Consider the following 21,287-nt stretch of genomic DNA (forward strand, 5'->3'; position numbering starts at 1 on the left):
ATAACTTTAGCAGCTTTTTCCAAGGATGAAGAGCTCCAGGCTTAACCCTTATAATTCATATTCCAAAACACAGGTTACTACTTTCTGGAACATGCCATGCACTTGCTCACCTCTGTGACCTTCCTCATGCCCATCATCCACCTGGAAAACCACTACCAAATAGTTTTTATCTTTCTAGGCCCAGCTCAAATATCATCTCCTCTGTAAAGCCATTTCCAATCCCACCAGTCAGAGTTAATTGCGTCCTTTCCTATATTTTTAAGGCATCTGTTCCTACTTCTAGTTGCCAGCAGATCAGAGCTGGTTATTCACACATGTACTTTGCTGCTCAACTATGAACTTGAAGGCACCTTATTCATGTCATCTCCCCAGAGGGCTCAATTAGCTAACTGGAGTGTCATAGTACAATTCACAGCAACGTTAAGTAATGCATATATTAAGAGCAAATACGCAGCACTCAAAAAGCCAAATGCTACCTCTTTGGAGCATGGAACGCTGCTGTGATCTTTTTCCATCATCAGCCATCTGAGAACATTTGGAATAGAGGGATTTTTCCATGTCGGCCAAGGGTTAACAAATCTCCCATCCTTTCCTTTCTTTGATTTAGTTACATCTTCTTCTAGTCTGTAATCCAGTTTGAAACTCTTCCTGGAAAACCTAGAAGAATCACTTCCTCCAGAATTCCGTGAATTTTGGCGCTTTCTTATTGCTTCTTTAGGATATTGGCAACTTGTCCTCAGGGACTGGTTGCTTTCATTTTCATCCATGTCCTTTCGTGAAGAGCTAAAAAAAAGGGGGAGGGGGAATATACTGAGTTTAACATACAGACATTAAAACATACACATAGTATTATTTCTTAACCAATAAAAATGTCTTCAAACTTATAACAATGTTTCTATTAGGCTCAAACTTTCTTCCTGCAAAATACAATTTTAGAATTGTATTGCTAAATAGTAAAGGTGTTTGCTTTACTTATTACTGCCAAACCTTTAAAAAATTCCTTATGTGGGGCTTCCCTGGTGGCGCAGTGGTTGAGAGTCCGCCTGCCGATGCAGGGGACACGGGTTCGTGCCCCGGTCCGGGAGGATCCCACGTGCCGCAGAGCGGCTGGGCCCGTGAGCCACGGCCGCTGGGCCTGCGTGTCCGGAGCCTGTGCTCCGCAGCGGGAGAGGCCACAATAGTGAGAGGCCCGCGTACCGCAAAAAAAAAAAAAATTCCTTATGTGCTATAATTCAAAACAAATCTACTCTACCAGCCAGCATTTAAACATATGATAATTTTCCATTTCAATGACATTCTGTAGAAAAAAGCACCTTCATGAATCTGTAATACTTTCATACCTTCATTTTAAAGTATTATTGTTAATAACATAACATAAATAAGAAGGATCGTCTTAGTTCTTCCAAGACACTTCAGTAATTCAGATGACTTACATAGAACCCCATTAGGCCTAGTTATTTTTACTTTGTAGACAATCTGTTACTAATGCCCCCCCAAAGTACAATGAGTCCAAATCCCCAGAAAGGAGATACACATTAGTTGAGAAACATTTCAATAATGTATTTAAGTGGTTAACAATACAAATTTGAATTAACTCAGATGTGGAACTGTGCATGTAACCTAGCTCTGTGACCTTAGGCAAGTGCCCTATCCTCTCTGTGCCTTGATTTCTTCATCTGTAAAGTGGAGATAATAATACTACCTGCCTCCAAAGGGTTATTGAGAGGACTGAAAAAGCAAATGCAAGTAAAGCACTTAGAACACGTATGTAAAACGTATATAGCAAATGTAACATACATGTATGCACATGGTCACGTGCATCATATACATCAGCTCAACAAACGTGAGGGGCTGCTGCTGCCCCTTTCTTTACGGCTCCTATGCCCACTTACACCACTTAACTCAAGGCACTGAAATCCTTGCTTTTGAACGACACAGGATTCCAGACACATGAAAGTGAGAAACAGTGCAGTAAGAATATACATTCTTCTTCCATGAATTTCATCTCTTTCCTATTCTGTTAAACAAACGTTTGCTTTCTGTTTAGTCTAAGTGTACTGTGTATACACAATACACAATACTCTTTATAACCCCAAGAAAAATAAGCACAATAACAGAGAAGTATTATTTTTTGACTACAGTGCTGTTTAAATAGAAATACTACCCAGGAAGAAAGGGAAATAACTCAAACCCCAGGATGAGGTACACATACACGTACACTCAACCAGAACTTTTTCTCCCCCAAACTTTCTGGAGTAAATAGTCTATGATCTGGAGAAAAACAAGTGTTAAGAAACCACAGCTCACAAAAGCTGAAGCACCCGCTGCTGCTCAGGCACAGCTGGTAGTGGGACAGCCTGACAGCTAAGGCAGTCTAACCAGTTTTATGTCTTGCGCAAATGACGTCACCTTTCTAGTCCTCAATTGTCTCATCTGGAAAATACCTACTTACTTCAAGTGGGGCTTCAAAGGATCCAAGGACATAATAATGTATGTAAAGTGCTTGCAACTCAGCCAAGGGCTAATTCTTTTTCCCTAAACCATCTAAATTCTTTACATTCTATTAGAAAGCAATGCATCTGGGAGAGTTATCTCAGTTCCTCTTATAGAATGGCTTTACCTGGGTCATAATTACATTCAGGCCGAGGCCTTTACAAAGGGCAGAAACAAAGACCAGCCATTTAAACCTTACTTCACTGAACAGATGAAAATACACAGGTTTAGAGAGTTTCAGTCACTTCTGAACAAGATAATGTCCGATGGCAGAGCTGACCTCACGCCGCCCCGTGGGATGGTAAACAGTTTGTGAGACTGTTTGCATTTGTTACACACAGACATAAATATTCACATACATATAAACACACATATGTAATAATTCTACCAAATATATATAAAGTATTGGCTCATTGTTTTAAACAATCAAGAAATAAGGGGGAAAAAAGAAAAGGGCACTCTGATTCAAAACCACACAAAAAAGTCAATGCAGGGTTTTCAGACAACATCTAGTTGTCTAGTGTACCTGGGACATAAGCACGAGAGGCTTGAGAGAGTCGAGGTGGTAAAGGTGTAAAGGACGGGATGAAAAGGATGGGACTGGACTGCGGGCCTGGGCTGTGACATTAAGGGGGTTTGGCTACACTCAGGCAACGGGGAAACACTAAAGGTACTTAATTAAAAAGGGCATATGTGGGGAAGACAACTCTGGTCACAGGATAAAAACAAAAAGGGAGGGGACTTCCCTGGTGGCGCAGTGGTTAAAAACCCGCCTGCCAATGCAGGGGACACAGGTTCGGGCCCTGGGTGGGGAAGATCCCACATGCCGGGGAGCAACTAAGCCCACAAGCCACAACTACTGAAGCCCGGGTACCTAGAGCCCGAGCTCTGCAACAAGAATCCACTGCAATGAGAAGGCCGCACACTGCAATGAAGAGTAGCCCCCCTTTGCTGCCACCAGAGAAAGCCCACATGCAGCAACAAAGACCCAACGCAGCCAAAAATAAATAAAGATTAAAAAAATTAAAAACAGGCCTTCCCTGGTGGCGCAGTGGTTGAGAGTCCGCCTGCCGGTGCAGGGGACATGGGTTCGTGCCCCGGTCCGGGAAGATCCCACATGCCGCAGAGCAGCTGGGTCCATACCGCAAAAAAAAAAATAAATAAAAACAAAAACAAAAAGGGAGTGGCTAAAAACTAGAGCCAGGGACATAAATTAGTAGGAAACAGAAGAAACTCAGAACATCCACTAATAGCGAGGCCCTATGCTACGTGTTTTACACGGTGCATTTAAATTAATGTTCCCAGCAAAATTTCAAGGTAGGTATTATGATCTCATTTTTTAAATGAAAAACTAAGAGGTACATAGCAGCCCAGTCAAAAGATGATGAGGCAAAGACTTCCCTGGTGGTCCAGTGGCTAAGACTCTGCACTCCCAACGCAGAGGGCCCGGGTTCGACCTCACATGCCGCAACAAAGAGTTCACATGCCACAGCTAAAGATCCCGCAGACCTCAACTAAAGATCCTGCATGCCGCAATGAAGATCCCACGTTCCACAACTAAGACCCAGTACAGCCAAATAAATAAGTAAATAAAATATTTTTTTTAAAAAAGATGAGGAGGCAGTGACAGTGAGAAGGGAAAGAATAATTCCAAGAGACAATAAAGAAGCTGAATCCCTAAGAACTGAGAGTCTCTGGATGGCGGCAAACTTTGGCCACTTTGCAGGGCAGGTTCGGGAGGGGGTCAAAATGGGAGGAGCACCACTAGCCCAGGAAGGGAACTAGGGGAAAGTAAGTGCATATTCGGAGTGTGGAGGAGAAGGCAGATCTCTGCCCCAGCGAGTATGAGGCAGGGTTTGAGACCACAGGGAAGGAAGGATCCAAGAGGAAGTGGGCACTGACACCCAGTACAAATGGATGACTCTGGGATCCAGGTTGCTCTGGGGGGTGATGAGAGTGAGACAGCAGAGAGGTTTCCAGGGGCCTGGAGATTGAAAGGACAGTGAAAAATGGGTTTGGTGACTGTTTTCTATCGGGAAGATAAACGTTTTTTAAAGTTGTCTATTCACATGGTCCCCATTTTCTTAACTCCCACTAACTCAGGCTTTCACCCTGGTCGATCCTTGGAAGCAGGTCTCGACCAAAAGCAGTCCTTTCTTAACATACCCCAGCCGCAACACACACAAAATCCAGACTTCAGGAGTGAGCTTTTTACAGGCAAATCTGATTTAAGAAAAAAAAAAAGCGGGGGGGAACCTCCAGAGGATGCCCTTTACTCTCAGAATGAGGGCAAAGGTCAGTAAGATGGTCCATGAGGGTGTGTATTTCTAGCCCCGCCCACACTCTCTTCTGTTCCAAACACAAGCCCTTCATCTATTTCTTCAGATGCATCATGCTCCCGCCTCAGGGCCACCTTGCCATCACAGGGCTTTTGCACACGATTTTTTAAAATATCCTTGAGGTGGGAGGAGGGAGTAGCATATGGACGTCGGTACTCACAGGATTATGTATGACCACAAACTGTGTTCAAAACAACACAAAATGGCACTATGATGCAGCATTTCACACTATGCACTCTAAGTGTGAGATGATGGGAAGGAACCAGAAAGACATAACCTGAACTGCGACAACCTGGACTCATTCTTTTGGAGGAAAAGTACTAGAACTCCGGCTGGTGAATGCGCACAATGATGGGCTCTGTCAACAGGTGGTCCCGTGACCAAGGGAGCATCAGCTCGTGGAGACGTACCAAGCCTGCCTGAGGGCTGGGTCATGAGAAGGCTCCGCATCAAACATCACTCTTCTGGTCACTCCGTAGTGGATACAGCAACAATCTCACAAAGGTCATCCTTAAATACCAAAGATAAAATGACAGGAAAACTAGAACTAAGGAAGACTCGATCCTGCTATGTTAACTAGCTTCCAGATTTGCCGATTCAGAAAACATACCTAGCTTTACATATCAAGGCTGGAGTTTCCTTATTGAAATGTAGCAGATTTCCCAATTATTTCTTGTTATATATCCATCTCCAAAGTTAACAACGTTAAATGAAAACTCTGCCTTGACTTCAGGCCAACACTAAGCGCGAGGGGAGAGATATACTCATGAGTCCATGTACACCATCAACAACCTGTGCTTCAAAAGGGAGGTTCAAAACTTGATGAAGATCTTTACGTTATCCTGATGTTCATCCAATTTAAGACACCATGAATTTGTAAGGCAGTTATTTTATGTGCCACTAAGAAAGTTAAAATGTTATCAACTATAATTATGTCATGCACTGTATGATTCATCCTGATATGGGTGGTATTAAAACCAGAATAAAATGTCTGTCTTAAAACTGATGAAATACACCATTTTATAGTGTGCTCCTAGGTACTATGTATTAAGTTTCTGTTTGCTTTGCTTTCCTTTAACTTTTTAGCAAAACTGGTTGTTAAGTCAATAAACTGAGTTAAAAATGAAATTCACGGAAAAACAAGGCAGTATTTCCTTTGCCGATGCATGTCGTGCACGTAACTCCCACAGAACATTCTCTATTATCCAGTGTACTTCCCATGCTTGGGACATATCTGCCCTCCCATCAGTCTCCTAAATGCCTGTGGGGTTAACACCCTTCTCAAGGGAAATCTGTACTGCATGCAAAGGGAGGGGAGGACAGTTTACTTTTAACCTGCAAAGCCCTGTGCAGGCATTTCAATGAACTGAAATAGTTTCATTAGCTATGTTATCTAGCAGTGTATTAAAGGACGCTTTTCTTCACTAAAGATAGGAGAGCAAATATAAAATCGTGAATTCATAGGCAGGAGACAAGATGGCGGAGCAGAAGGATTTGAGCTCATCTCCCCTCATGAAAACACCAAAATCACAACTAACTGCTGAACCACCATTGACCAAAAAAGACTCGAACCTACAAAAAAAGATATTCTACACCCAAAGACAAAGAAGAAGTCACAACAAGACGGTAGGAGGGGTGCTTTCACAATATAATCAAATCCCATACCCACCAGGTGGGCAACCCACAAACTGGAAAATTACTATATCACAGAGGGTCTTCAACAGAAGAGAGAGCTCTGAGCCCCATGTCAGGCTCCCCAGCCTGGGGGTCTGGCATTGGCAGGAGGAGCCCCCAGAGCATTTGGCTTTGAAGGCCTGTGGGGCTTGAGTGCAGGAGCCACACAGTCCCGGGGGAAACAGAGACACTACTCTTAGAGGGTGCACACGTGGTTTCATGTGCACTGGGACCCAGGGCAAAGCAGTGACTCCATAGAAGCCTGGGCCAGACCTACCTGAGGGTCTTGGAGGGTCTCCTGGGGAGACGGGGTCGGCTGTGGCTCACTGTGAGGGCAAGGACACTGGTGACAGAGGCCCCAGGAAATATTCACCAGCGTGAGCTCCCGTGGAGGTTTTGGCACCGAGACCTGGCCCCAGGAACAGCCTGCAGGCTCCTGCGCTGGGACGCCTCAGGCCAAACAACCAATAGGGTGGGAACACAGCCCCACCCATCAGCAGACACGATGCTTAAAGTCATCCTGACCCCACAGCCGCCTATAAACACACCCCTTGACACGGCCCTGCCTCCCAGAGGGACAAGACCCAGCTCCACCCACCAGCAGGCAGGGACCAGCCTCTCCCACCAGGAAGCCTGCACAAGCCCCTGGACCAACTTCACCCACCAGAGGGCAGACACCAGAAGCAAGAAGAACTACAATCCAGATCATCCAGACAGAAAATCAATAAGGAAACAGAAGGCTTAAATGACACATTCGACTAATGGACTTAATCGATACTTATAGAACATTCCATCCAAATGCAGCAGAATACACATTCTTGAGTGCACATGGAACATTCTCCAGGATTGATCACATGCTGGGCCACAAAGTGAGCCTCAGTAAATCTGAGAAAATTGAAATCATATCAAGCATCTTCTCTGACCACAACGCTATGAGATTAGAAACTAATCACAAAGAAAGAAAACTGTAAAAAAAACACGTGGAGGCTAAACAATACGTTACTAAACAACCAATGGATCACTGAGGAAATCAAAAAATACCTAGAGACAAATGACAGTGAAAACATGATGATTCAAAACCTATGTGACATAGCAAAAGCAGTTCTAAGAGGTTATAGCAATACAGTCTTACCTCAGGAAACAAGAAAAATCTCAAATAACCTAACCTTACATCTAAAGCAACTAGAGAAAGAAGAATAAACAAAACCCAAAGTTAGTAGAAGGAAAGAAGTCATAAAGATCAGAGCAGAAATAAATAAAATAGAGACAAAGAACAGAAAAGATAAAAGAATTTGAAGCTGGTTCTTTGAAAAGATAAACAAAATACATAAACCTTTAGCCAGACTCATCAAGAAAAAAAGAGAGAGAGCTCAAATCAATAAAATTAGAAATGAAAAAGGAGGAACTTCTCTGGTGGTCCAGTGGTTAAGACTCCATGCTCCCAATGCACGGGGCATGGGTTCAATCCCTGCTCGGGGAACTAAGATCCCGCATGCTGCATGGTGCAGTCAAAAAAGAAAAAGAAAGAAAAAAACAAAAAAGAAGTGAAAAAGGAGAAGTTACAATGGACACTACAGAAATACAAAGGATCATAAGAGACTACTGCAAGCAACTATATGCCAATAAAATGGACAACCTAGGGACTTCCCTGGTGGCACAGTGGTTAGGAATACGCCTGCCAATGCAGGGGACACGGGTTCGAGCCCTGGTCCGGGAAGATCCCACATGCCAGAGGGCAACTAAGCCCGATGCCACAACTACTGAAGTCCAGGCACCTAGAGCCCATGCTCTGCAACGGGAGAGGCCACCACAATGGGAAGCATGCGCACCTCAACTAGAGAAAGCCCACGTGCAGCAGCGAAGGCCCAACGCAGCCAAAAAAAAAAAAAAAGGACAACCTAGAAGAAATGGACAAATTCTTAGAAACGTACAATTTTCCAAGACTGGACCAGGAAGAAATAGAAAATATGACCAGACCTATCACAAGTACTGAAATTGAAACTGTGATTTAAAATTTCCAACAAGCAAAAGTCCAAGACCAGATGGCTTCACAGGTGAAGTCTATCAAACATTTAGAGAAGAGCTAACACCTATCCTTCTCAAACTATTCCCAAAAATTGCAGAGGAAGGAACACTCCCAAGCTCATTCTATGAGAACACCATTACCCTGATACCGAAACCAGACCAAGGTACCACACAAAAAAGAAAATTACAGGCCAATATCACTGATTAGCATAGACACAAAAATCTTCAACAAAATACTAGCAAACAGAATCCAACAATACATTAAAAGGATCATACACCATGATCAAGTGGGATTCATCCCAGGGAGGCAAGGATTTTTCAGTATCAACAAAGCAATCAGTACAATACACCACATTAACAAACTGAAGAATAAAAACCATATGATCATCTCAATAGATACAGAAAAAGCGTCTGACAAAATTCAACACCCATTTATGATAGGGGCTTCCCTGGTGGCGCAGTGGTTGGGAGTCCGCCTGCCAATGCAGGGGACGCAGGTTCGTGCCCCGGTCTGGGAGGATCCCACATGCCGCGGAGCGGCTGGGCCCGTGAGCCATGGCTGCTGAGCCTGCGCGTCCGGAGCCTGTGCTTCACAGCGGGAGGGGCCACAGCAGTGAGAGGCCCGCGTACCACAAAAAAAAATAAAAATAAAAATAAAAAAATAAAAAAGAATTAATTGTTTGAGAGAATCTGCTGGGAATAAAATTACAGGAGAAGCAAAAGTAACCAAAGGACAATGAGACAAAATTCAACAAAGGGCATTCCCACTAAGTCTACTAATTATGGAGATAAAAATTGAAAAATCTTAGGGAATACTTCAGTAGTTGAATTCTATGGTGGTAAAGTGGTGACAAAGTGGTAGAGACCAGAAGATGCCTACCATAAAATCTAGTCCCCCTTTTCTCCTCAGTAACAGAATGCCAGTTTTACTTAGGGTAGCTATGCACCAGTTAATGACTACATTTCCACACCTTCCAGCTAGGGATGGCCGATGCGATCGAAGCAGAAGTCTTATATGGGAAAGGGAGGCATTCTGGATTCTTCCTGCATCCTGCTGCCTGGAGCCACCTTGAGCCATGAGTATCATGGCCACTTCTAGGAATGGCATCAAGAACTAGGACTTCAGACAGAGGCCACGTACCAAGCCTGGACCTTGCAACCCTGGACCTCCCCAAACTAATCCTAACTGATACAATGACCATAACTTGGAAGTTTAGGGAAGCTATAAAAACACACACGGTAACTATCCAAAAATAGAGCCTTCCGAATCCAAACATGGGTACACAGAGCAGCACCCATGACTTGCTATAGGTGTATCGTTTATTGAGCACTTATATGGGTCAGACATTTTATACACATTCATTATCTCATTTAATCCTCACAACATTCCCTCCAGGTAGACAGATATTATCCTCACGTCACAGGCGACATACCAGAGGTTCACAGAGGTTAGTAGTTTACCTGAAGTCAAAAAGCTGGTAACAGCTGGACCTGGAAATCCAACCCAAGCTGATCAGACTCCAAAATCCATGCTCTTTCCACTAATCATGTTGAATATGCAAGGAGAATCCCATAAATTTATCTTAAACAGATACCTAGTTCTAAAGTTAGTTGCATACAGCCAACAGTATGGTCTCACTGACAAGGCTAGCCTTTCTTGCTTTCAACAATGTCTTTTTTCTCCCCTTTCAAAGTAAAAAGCACTTAGTAGACACTCAATAAATACCAGTTCTCTTATTTTTCTTTTTATAAATGTATTTATTTATTTATATTTTATTATTATTTTTTTGGCTGTGTTGGGTCTTCATTGCGGCGAGCGGGGGCTACTCTTCATTGCGGTGCACGGGCTTCTCATCGCAGTGGCTTCTCTCGTTGCAGAGCACGGGCTGTAGGCGCGCGGGCTTCAGTAGTTGTGGATCATGGGCTTCTAGAGTCAGGCGCAGTAGTTGTGGCGCACAGGCTTAGGGGCTCCGTGGCATGTGGGATCTTCCCAGACCAGGGCTCGAACCTGTGTCCCCTGCATTGGCAGGTGGATTCTTAACCACTGCACCACCAGGGAAGCCCTATAATTGCCCTTTCAATATTACACGGCGATTTCAAATGATCTAACTATCCTATTTAATTGCTAAATTATTTTCGTTTAAAATTACACAGAAAATAATAATAAATTAGTCCTATATTTCAGTCATATAAACAGAAAATATACATGGGGCCTTAAAGATATTTCCCTTGCCTTGAAAAGATGTCTTTGAGTTCATCCAGCATATAACCACCTGGCATTTTATCCTTCCAGCTGTAAGATTTTTTTTTTTTTTTTTTTTTTTTTTTTTTTGTGGTACGCGGGCCTCTCACCGCTGTGGCCTCTCCCGTTGCGGAGCACAGGCTCCGGACGCGCAGGCTCAGCAGCCATGGCTCACGGGCCCAGCCGCTCCGCGGCATATGGGATCCTCCCAGACCGGGGCACGAACCCGTATCCCCTGCATCGGCAGGCGGACTCTCAACCACTGCGCCACCAGGGAGGCCCCCAGCTGTAAGATTTTTTAATCAAGTCCAATGAAGAGACACTTTCAGGTAAGAGGATCAACACCTCGGGGCTTTCCCAGTTTTAGCACTGAAAGTCCTGTATCCTGGGAATGCCCTCAGTCCTGGGAAAACCTGAAAGACTGATCACTCTGCAGCCTCAGGGTACCATATATATGCATAGTAATGCCTTCAACAAAATGTATTAAAATGTGGGCAGTGTATACTAAACTGGAGATGAGCTTTATAATAAAGTATGATTTTAAGATATTTGGGCAGCTAAGCAAAAGGAAATTATAAAGCTCTACATAATCATGCTTAACCGAGAGAATGTTGCCGAAAACATCAGACGTTTACGTCAAATTCTTCTGTGATCATATTCAATACGCGCTCCGGCATTCACATTCACCCAGTTAAAACGTGGGCTCCGGGGCTTCCCTGGTGGCGCAGTGCTTGAGAGTCCGCCTGCCGATGCAGGGGACACGGGTTCGTGCCCCGGTCCGGGAGGATCCCACATGCCGCGGAGCAGCTGGGCCCGTGAGCCATGGCCGCTGAGCCTGCGCGTCCGGAGCCTGTGCTCTGCAACGGGAGAGGCCACAGCAGTGAGAGGCCCGCGTACCACAAAAAAAACCCAAAAAACATGGGCTCCGAAAGGCACGCATACATTTACACACGATGGACAGTTCGTCGACATATAAAATTGAGACACTATATGAGGAAAGAATAAGAAAGGAATGGACTTTCAAGTAAGAATTTTAAAGTACGAACAGTCCCCGACTTACAATGGTCCAACTTATGATTTTTTGACTTTACAATGGTGCAAAAGCGATACGCATTCAGTAGAAACACTACTTTGAACTACGAATTTCCATCTTTTCCTGGGCTAGTAATATGTGGACCAAAAGATACTCTCTTCCCTTGCTGGGCAGAGGCAGCAAGTCGCAGCTCCCAGTGGGTGACTGGGGTCGCTGGCTAGCAATCACCAGGGTAAACAACCCATACACTTACAACCATTCTGTTTTTCACTTTTACTATAGTATTCAGTAAAGTACATGGGATACACAACACTCTCCTGTAAAATAGGCTTTGTGTCAGACTGTGGACTAATATAAGTGTTCAGAGCATGCTTAAATTAGGCTAAGCTATGATGTCCGATAGATTAGGTGTATTAAATGCATTTTCAAATTATGATATTTTCAACTTCAGTCACGTTTATGAAGATGTAAACCCATCGCAAGTCAGGAAGATCTGTACCTCATCTTTGTGAAATGGTGGAAAAGTCTAATTTTGACGTTTCACTTTTGTGTCATCATGAGAGGCTAAAAACTCTTGCAAGAGTAGAAATACGAGAGACTTCCCGAGTGGCACAGTAGTTAAGAATCTGCCTGCCAGTGCAGGGGACACAGGTTCGAGCCCTCGTCCGGGAAGATCCCACATGCAGCAGAGCAACTAAGCCCGTGTCCCACAACTACTGAGCCTGTGCTCTAGAGCCCGCGAGCCACAACTACTGAAACCAGCGTGCCCTAGAGCCTGTGCTCTGCAACGAGAAGCCACCGCAATGAGAAGCCCGCGCACCACAATGAAGAGTAGCCCCCGCTCGCCACAACTAGAGAAAGCCTGTGCACAGCAGCAAAGACCCAACGCAGCCAAAAAAAAAAAAAAAAAGTAGAAACAGGAAATCTGTAAGTTAAGGGGTTGGACCAGCCACATACGAAGGTCCTTTCTAACTTGAACACTCCATGACTCAAGTCAACATTCTGTGACCCCTTTCTTTTACAGGAGAAGCAAGTCAGGGCAGAGAGGTACATGGCACTCCAAGGGTCCAGCTGTGTCTGGTGATGGAGCCTGGACTGCTGATTAGCCAGATTCTCACCTGAATTATGCCTAGCAACACTTAGAACCAACAGAGCATGTGGTCAGCATGGGGAGATAAATGATTCATTTCACCTCATGGTGGGTATTTCACTTGCTTTAGCTCATAAACAGATACACTGGCCTCAAGTTTAAAAAAGAACTTCGAGCTCAGAGATTCTTTAAACCATCATTACTTACTTCAATCACAGAACAGCACAATACAGATAGTAGTACTTTGCACGAACTCTCTAAACAAGCCAAAGGAACGAACACAGTAACCTGAAAAGAAATCAAACATCTTTGTAGTTTGAAGGACCTTCAAAATACAGAAAACAACTTTCAAAGCAAATGATTGCGGTCGTCCAGTTTTCCTAGCAACAGGATCTTCTGTAAGCAGATCAAGTGTCTGCCCGTTTTAAGGGGTGCCGGAACAATGAGGAAGCTTGGTTTTTCTACATTCTGGCCATTTCATCCTTATAACTGAGAGAGATCACAGAGGAGCACGGACGTCTACAGGCATTTTGTACTGTCCCTTAAATCTGGGAAGGCCCTCCAATTAAATACACAGGAAAATCTGCTGCCCCCGGGGGGAAAGGTGAATTGTTCTAGGTAGCAGGCGTATACTGAGTGGATTTTCAATCATTTCTGAATTTATGCTGGTCCATCTAGATGCCAGCCCTGTGCCCCCATAGCCAATGGTACTTACCATTCACCACCAACAGGTTTAGGGCTGCAACTTATGGCTGTGATGCTGACCAAAGTTTGCTGATCCCAGCCACTCTTACCTTGGCTTCAGTTGGTACCCCCCTTTCTAATAAGCAGCAGCTGTGTATACGCGTATTGGGCCAAAGGCCAGGGCAGTTGTGCTAAGGAACCCAGGGTAAATTACTAAAATCTCCCAGGCTCTCAGTTTCCTGTTTCCCTCATCGGTGGAAGGGCATTAATAATCTCACATATTGTACGTCTCTAAAACCAAAGTAAATATAAATACATACAAGAATACTTGAAAGGGCTTTGTAAATTATAAAGTTATAATACATTATTTAACCAGCTGAGTTGGCAAAAGACTATCTCTGACATAACAAGACTGCCCCTGGGGATGTATGAGTTCATACATAATCTGTCACAAAAGTCTGTTAATAAAATATTTACTTTGTTATACGGTAGAAACTAACAAACCATTGTAAAGCAATTATACTCCAATAAAAATGTTTAAAAAAGTATTAAAAAATTTAAATACACAATAAATGGTTATTAAATTCAAAAGACAAGTCAAGGAAAGCACTATAGATATAGATAGGTAGAATTTTTCGGTATTCTAGCAGTTAGAATAGCACATTACTAGACTCTCATGCTGGAAATCACATGGGTGATTTTTTTAATGCCAGTTTTACATATGCCCTCACAGGTCTTCAGGATAAAGGTGCTCGTTAACCATTAATTATGTGCTCAATCCATTTCCCTAGTAATACTTCAACGAAAACATTTTTTACTTGTATGCATTTCAATCTAAAATGCCCAGATCAACACAGTCCTTCAGCTACAGCCATATTCTAATTTACAAAAAAAGAGCAGAATGGAATGGAAAAACCCACTATATCTGTTAGGTAGTTAGACATTAGCAGCAAGGAGGTGACAGTGGCGAAAAGAGGGGACTAGTGGAATTACACCCCGACCATCTGACGACCCTCCCCTGACTCCACTCAGAACGGGGGAAACTATGGTCGTGTGGCGAGCAATTTATCCTGATAAAGAGGGAGCACAGTAACACAAGGGGACTTCCCCGGGCTGTGCATGCCCAGACTAGACAGGCGTATAACCTAGAGTAAACCAAACTCATTATACCATCATTACAATAAAATCTGCAGGTGGTTTTGCCGCCCCCTTGGGCTTTTCTTAGCGAATCAAGGGTAAGCGCATGCGCAATAAGGAACTTGTTACCTAGCTCGGGACTGTCAATCAAATAATGACCCCCTGTCACTCACCCACGATTGCGCCCCGCCTCCTCGCAGAGCGCTCCTTATAAACACCCTTAAGCCTGCACAGGAGCTCCTGGCTTCACTTCACAGAAACAGCCCGCTCTCCCTCTGAGAGTGTAATTATGCTTTAATAAAACTCTGCTTTGTGCTTAAGCCCTAAGTGGTAGTCTGCAATCCTTTGCATGCTATCACAAGGACCGAGATTGCTGGTCCGGGTCTTCCGCTGACCTCCTCGGTTGAAGCTATTTTGACACCACCCACGCCAACCCAGTAACATAACTACAGCTATCTACCACTACAATGAAAAAGCAGAATGAAACAACAAAATTAAAGGCAAATAGTACTTTGTCAAACACGGACAACATGTTCTTAAAAATTTCCCCAATTTCCCAAGCTCACTAATACTCAAAGTAACATAATACCCTTTTCATACAGGATGACTGTATCATCTAAAGCATAACCAAAACCAAAACCCGATGACGGAATGCTTATATTAAAATATCAGTCAGTTATAACTGACTAATTTAAAAATTAAATTTTGCAATATGAAATCTGTACAATATAATTTGAAATTGTGAAGGAAAATAAGAGTATGAGAAATACACTATTTTCATCCCTTGGAGACATGAAATTCTTGCAGCAGGAAAGCCTGCAGAATGTAATGAAATAAAATCTGAAAATTGCGACAATATCTTCAGTTAACTTAAAACAGTTTGAATTGAAATCAATATCTCTCTTACATTTTAAACAGGCCCTAAATTTCTTCTCCAGCAGATCTAAATTTTCTTGCAAGAAAATCAGACTACTGTGGGAAATAGGTAATCTTTTTAAAGATTACATAACTTCTTTCTAAATGATATCGACGTCTGCGGCTAAATCAAAACCAGTGAAACTGAAAATAGAAATGGAACTGCTAGATATGCATTCTTAACAAAGATGGAAATTATTTCTTAATTTCCAGAGAGCTGTAGCTCAGGAATGACTTTCTCAATAACTTAATCAGAATTATCAAATAGCAAACACTTGATGCTAATTAGCTAAAGTAAACCAGGTGAGTCATATTACAACATATATAGAACAACTGCAGTAAAGACAAGGCCGAAAACCTAGCTACTTTTTGAAGGTTAACTTTTCTCATACTCAATATTTTCCAGGTTCAACTGAGATGTGATGCATCTCAGACTCAGGAGCCTGTATAAGCGTCTTTATCTAAACTACCAGGATTACAGCTGAAAAATAAAAAAACTATCTGAATACCTGGTCTGAAAAGCCTGCGATAATATTCAATTTGAGAAACAAACAACCACCGAACAGAAAACTCAAGAAAGCGCCGGCTTCCACCACCTCGCCGCACCTTGCTCCAATCTTTCTTCATTTCCATTCCATGGTTAGTTTTCAAGATAAAAGGGGAGAAACCTGGTGGAACGGATTTTTTTGAAATACATACTACAGGTGAAGCAGAAATAAATTGCTCCAAGGAAGTTGTCCACCCACTTATTTACATACAACCAAAAAATACACCCACATGTATTCCAATCGGTGAAGATGCAACCTCGTGATTTGCAGAGGCGATTGGACTTATAACAAATCCCAGAGACGGCTACTCTCCCAAGCGAAAAAAAATCATGTGGCTCTTCATCCAGGCAGCCTCAGAGATGCGGGCTCCGCACCTCGTGAGGTGCGGAATTTCAAACGAATCCCTGCCACTCACAAGTGCAGCATCTCCGGGATGAGGCAGGGCTCGGGAGCAGGGATCCACCCACATTCCGCTCTACCCCCGGAAGAGTCCAAGCAGCCCCAAGCTGGGGAGTGTGGACCGTTCCACCCAGAGACCGAGAGAAAGCAGGCGGAGCCGGGCGAAGGAAAGGCGCTGGGGTGGGGGGCAGGAGGAGGGAGGATGGCTCGGAGCGCGGGCTCACCTGACGCGATGGTCGGTCAGGCGCGCGCGCCGCCGCCGCCTCTGCTGCTGCTCTTCGGCTATGGGCCACAGCGCCCCGGGCCACAGCGCCCCAGCGCAGCGGAAGGGGCGACGGTGGCCAGCGCCCGGGTTCCTCCGCCCCCGGCCCCGCCGCGCCGGCTCCGCCGAGGGCGTTAACAGCTGCAGGCAGCGCCTCAGCGCTCGCCGCCTCACCATCCTGGGGGCGAGCCGGCGCCGCATCCGAGGCCCACCGGGCGCCCCCACGCCGCGCGGAGCCCTGGCCGAGCTAGATTCCGCTCCACGTTGCCCGGTCACTCACTCATTGTGTCCTTCGAATCTGGCAGCCCCGCCCGCGGCAGCCCCGCGCCGGCCGCCGCTCAGGCCTTTACCAAAATGGCCGCCCCCAGGCCCCGGCGCCGAGGCCTTGTTGGTTACCGGAGGCGCCGCGGCACTTTTGCCCTTCCTGGCCGGGCCCATGCTTCTCTCGCACTCTGCGCAAGCCCTTCTGACACCAAACTTGCTTTCCTGTCCTAGACCTAGAAGCTAACTTTCAGATCGCGTGAACACCTTCTAGAACACCCGCCCTAATTGCTAAAATTAAATGGGATCTTGGTGGCCTCTCGTAGCCTGCGCGATCGTAGTAGACCAGCACCTGGTAGCAGGATACTTACAACCTATGGTGCCACGAGCCCCGTAGCGAAGAAACGAAACTGTAATTTGAAGTGTGTACAGTAGGTATTGAATATTCACGGCAAGCATTTCCTTGTCACGGTCTGTGCTCATTAACTATTAAAAAGATGTCACAGCTTCCTGGTATACACAGTTCTCAACTAAATTTGCGCTTTTTTAAAAAAAATCTCAGGATGATGACAACGGAGCACCAATTATGATTCCCAGCTTTTCCCAGGTTTTCCTTTTTGAACTGCAGGATGAAATTTACCGTTCCAGTAAGTAATTTAAGTATAGACAGATGGAAATAGAATTCAACAATGGGTGGTTGGGCAAAGAGATTCCTCTATAAGAGTCCTCGGGGGTGTGTCCACGGGCCAGAAAGAAATGCCCTCTGGCACTAAGAATGCAGATACGACTGGTGGAAAATGCAAACCAAATGCAAACGACTGGTGGAAAATGCAAACCAAACTATTTTGCCATTTGAAAGTGACCGTGCCAGTGTAATAGCATAGTAATGTAAAGAAGATTATGCCAGGTGTGGACTTTTACCCCCACAGGGTAGCTTGCAGCTGTTGCTGAAACTTACTCACTGAAGTGTGATTAAGAGCTGCTTGCTTGTGGGCTGGGCTGAGACGGCACTCACTCAGTGGTACCTGAGGTGCAACAGGAAAAAAAAAAAAAAGACAAAGCGCTACAAACCCAAACTGTAAATTGAAGCTACTGTTAGCTCAGGAGGTCTTCACATGCTCTTGGCTAAGGAACTTTAAAAAGATGCCCTCTGTTCCCCTCACTCCAATCCTTTATGATGATTTTCAAACCTACAGAAAATAGAGATGCCTTTTTGTTACACCGTTTGAATAAACTGCAGACAACAAAATCAATCACCCCTAAATATTTCAGCCTGCCTCTTCTAAAGAAAGGACATTCGCCTCAATCACAATACCATTAGCACACCTAAGGAAACAATTCCCTGATACCATTTAATGTTCAGTCCAGTTTCAAGTTTGTGTGATTGTCCCAAGAATGTCTTTTATAGCCTTTTTATTTTCTGAACTAGGCTTATTAACTGCCTAGGCTCATGCATGGCATTCGCTTATTATGTTGTTTAAGAAGCAATTTGAAACGTTCGCTTGATAACTCTTCCCTACAAACTTACAGACAAATGGAGACAAATGTTTACAGCTTGTTTTTCACTGAGACCAGGTGCTTTTGATAAGCACATTTATGTGGACCAGGAAAGTCTAGGAGGAATGAATAGTAACCTTTTAGTACAACACAGAGATAATTGAAGCTGTATTAATTAATGTTTATGCTTTCTAAACATAAACTTTTATGTAGTTTACTACATAAACTTTATGGATTGTGTTGTAATTTCTACTTGACTTCCAAAGCTTAATTTTTCTAGACAAGGAAAAGCTGTTTAGTAAAACAATTTCTATCACTCCAGGTAAAACCTCTAGCTTGCGCTGCTTCACAGTACAGAGCAGAATGAACGCTGTGCCTCTCACTCATGGTTTAATTTTAGATCCTGACCTGCTGAACAGGGTTTTATTTGTCCTTCCTTCTTACGCCACCCCTAGGAAGTCAGGCATGCAGCAAATAACTGTTTGTCTTTTAAGCTGTCACTGTTAAAACAACAGGTCTAAAATGGAGTCACTTATGCTAAGCTCCACATCACCAAATGGAGACTTAGAATGTCAGCCTCTCCCAGAATAGGAATCTTAAACCAGTCAATCAGGAATCACCTGGTCAGCACTAGTTAATCGGCCTGATAGACCCGTGCCATCCCCTAAAGGAAAGTGATCTGTCACAACCAATCCACTTTCTGCTATTATAACTTCCTGGTCCACTCCCTTCTGCCTGTAAAGGTCTTTCATTTTGTACAACTCCTTGGAGCTTCTTTCTATCTGCTAAATGAGACGCTGCCCAATTCATGTATCATTGAAAAAAGCCTATAAGATCTTTAAAATTTACTCAGTTGAATTTGTTTTAACATTACTTCATTTTTAAATGTTAATTAATGCTGTAAAGAAGATGGGCAAATTTACACAGTTCCATTAAAGTGGCCAAGGTAACATTTCTGGAGACTAGTATTAAATGAGCTTATTTTATTTAATATATTTTTAAAAGATTTTTTCGATGTGGACCATTTTTTAAAGTCTTAATTGAATTTGTTACAACATTCCTTCCGTTTTAAGTTTTGGGTTTTTCTTTTTTTTTTTTTTTTTGGCTCTGAGGCATGTGGGATCCCAGCTCCCCAATCAGGCATCGAACCCACAACCCCTGCATTGGAAGGTGAAATTCCAACCACTGGACTGCCAGGGAAGTCCCAAATGAGCTTATTTTAAATACTTCACAAAATGTTAGTTAAATTACTTCTGGGAAACCAGATGTAAACCAATGTTAGCACAACAGCTCATCTGTAAAGCGAGTTCTGCAATCAGTACCGTCCTTTCTTCTCCCAGCTCCAGGCCTAAAGGCACAGGGGACTAGAGCACAGCGTGACTACTTACTAGAGGGCTTTAATTCAATGTGTATTTATAGCAGCACCTGTGCAATTCAGTTAACTACTGAGTTCACCTCCAGTTAAATCCAAATTTATTTGCATGATCATTAACAATCTATAGATAACTCGGAAAAGCAATAAGGCAGCTAACTTCTACATCAATGCTCTGCCATTAACTACGTCTTCGACCTTGGAAAATACCCGTCCCACCTCACCAGGCCCCTACTCCTACCCTCCAAAATGACTGAGTTTCCGTGGCCACTTGCAGTTGTAACATTTGGTGACTCTATAAAAAAGATTTTGGGGGAAATATGTGAAGACAGCATGCCGATTACAGGGGAATTTGGATTACATTAGGCCAATGGTCAGCAAAATTTGACCTGAGGGCCAAATCTTGCCTGCCCCCTGGTTTGTTTTGTTTTTGATTCAAACTATTTTTTTTTTCAGAATATCAAGTCCTCAACATGTATATTATAGTGATACTTTTTCACTTCTTGTATGGGGTAAAAAACACATAACATAAAAATGGTTAAGGTGGTAAATTTTAAATGTACAGTTCGGTAGCATTAAGTATATTCACATTGTTGGGAAACAGATCTCCAGAACTTTTTCATCTTGCAAATCTAAAACTCTATACCCATTAAACAATACCCATTCTTCCCCTACCCCCAGGCCTTGGTAACCACCATTCTACTTTCTGTTTATGTGGATTTGACTATTTAAATACCTCATCCAAATGGAATTATCCAGTATTTGTTTTTTTTGTGACTGACTTATTTCTCTTAGGGTAATCTTCTCAAGGTTCATCCATGTTGTATTGCAGCACGTGACAAGATTTTCTTCCTTTCTTTAAGGCTGAATAATATTCCATTTGCCACATTTTATTGATCCATTCATCCATCAATGGACATTTGGGTTGCTTCCACCTCTTAGCTACTGTGAATGGTGCTGCTATGAACATGCGTGTGCAAATCTCTCTTCAAGACCCTGCCTCCCAGTTTTTCAAACAGATACCCAGAGGTGGGATTGCTAGATCATATGGCAATCCTATTTTTTGAGGAACCTCAATACTGCTTTATTGATCTGAAACAAATAGACTGCCAGATATTTCTCCAGCAAAGATGGACTTGGTATCAGCAGAGAACTGCAGTTTAGGGTCTGCAACCATGGTGAGCCATGTGCAAGTCTCCGTATAGCAAGGGAAGGAGCACACTTTTATAGAGGAGAGAAGGAAGTTGGGAGGGCTCAGTAAACAAGGAGTCCATGACTTCTCATTGGCTGAATCCTTGTCAGGAAAGTAGAAGAGT

General features: G+C 43.6%; 1 protein-coding gene across 1 annotated transcript in view; it reads right to left on the reverse strand.

The window, feature by feature from the left end:
* NAPEPLD (N-acyl phosphatidylethanolamine phospholipase D) overlaps positions 1-17,042 on the reverse strand; it is a gene marked incomplete at both ends in the record, with an annotated part of 42,118 nt that extends 25,076 nt beyond the window's left edge. The window contains 2 exons of the mRNA XM_079711361.1: positions 477-783; positions 16,804-17,042. Of these exons, the coding sequence (XP_079567487.1) occupies positions 477-783; positions 16,804-17,042 (546 nt within the window). The remainder of the gene's footprint in view (positions 1-476; positions 784-16,803) is intronic.
* Positions 17,043-21,287: the final 4,245 nt, after the last annotated feature.

The sequence above is a fragment of the Hyperoodon ampullatus genome (assembly GCF_949752795.1).
Source record: "Hyperoodon ampullatus genome assembly, chromosome: 9".
Taxonomy (NCBI): domain Eukaryota; kingdom Metazoa; phylum Chordata; class Mammalia; order Artiodactyla; family Ziphiidae; genus Hyperoodon; species Hyperoodon ampullatus.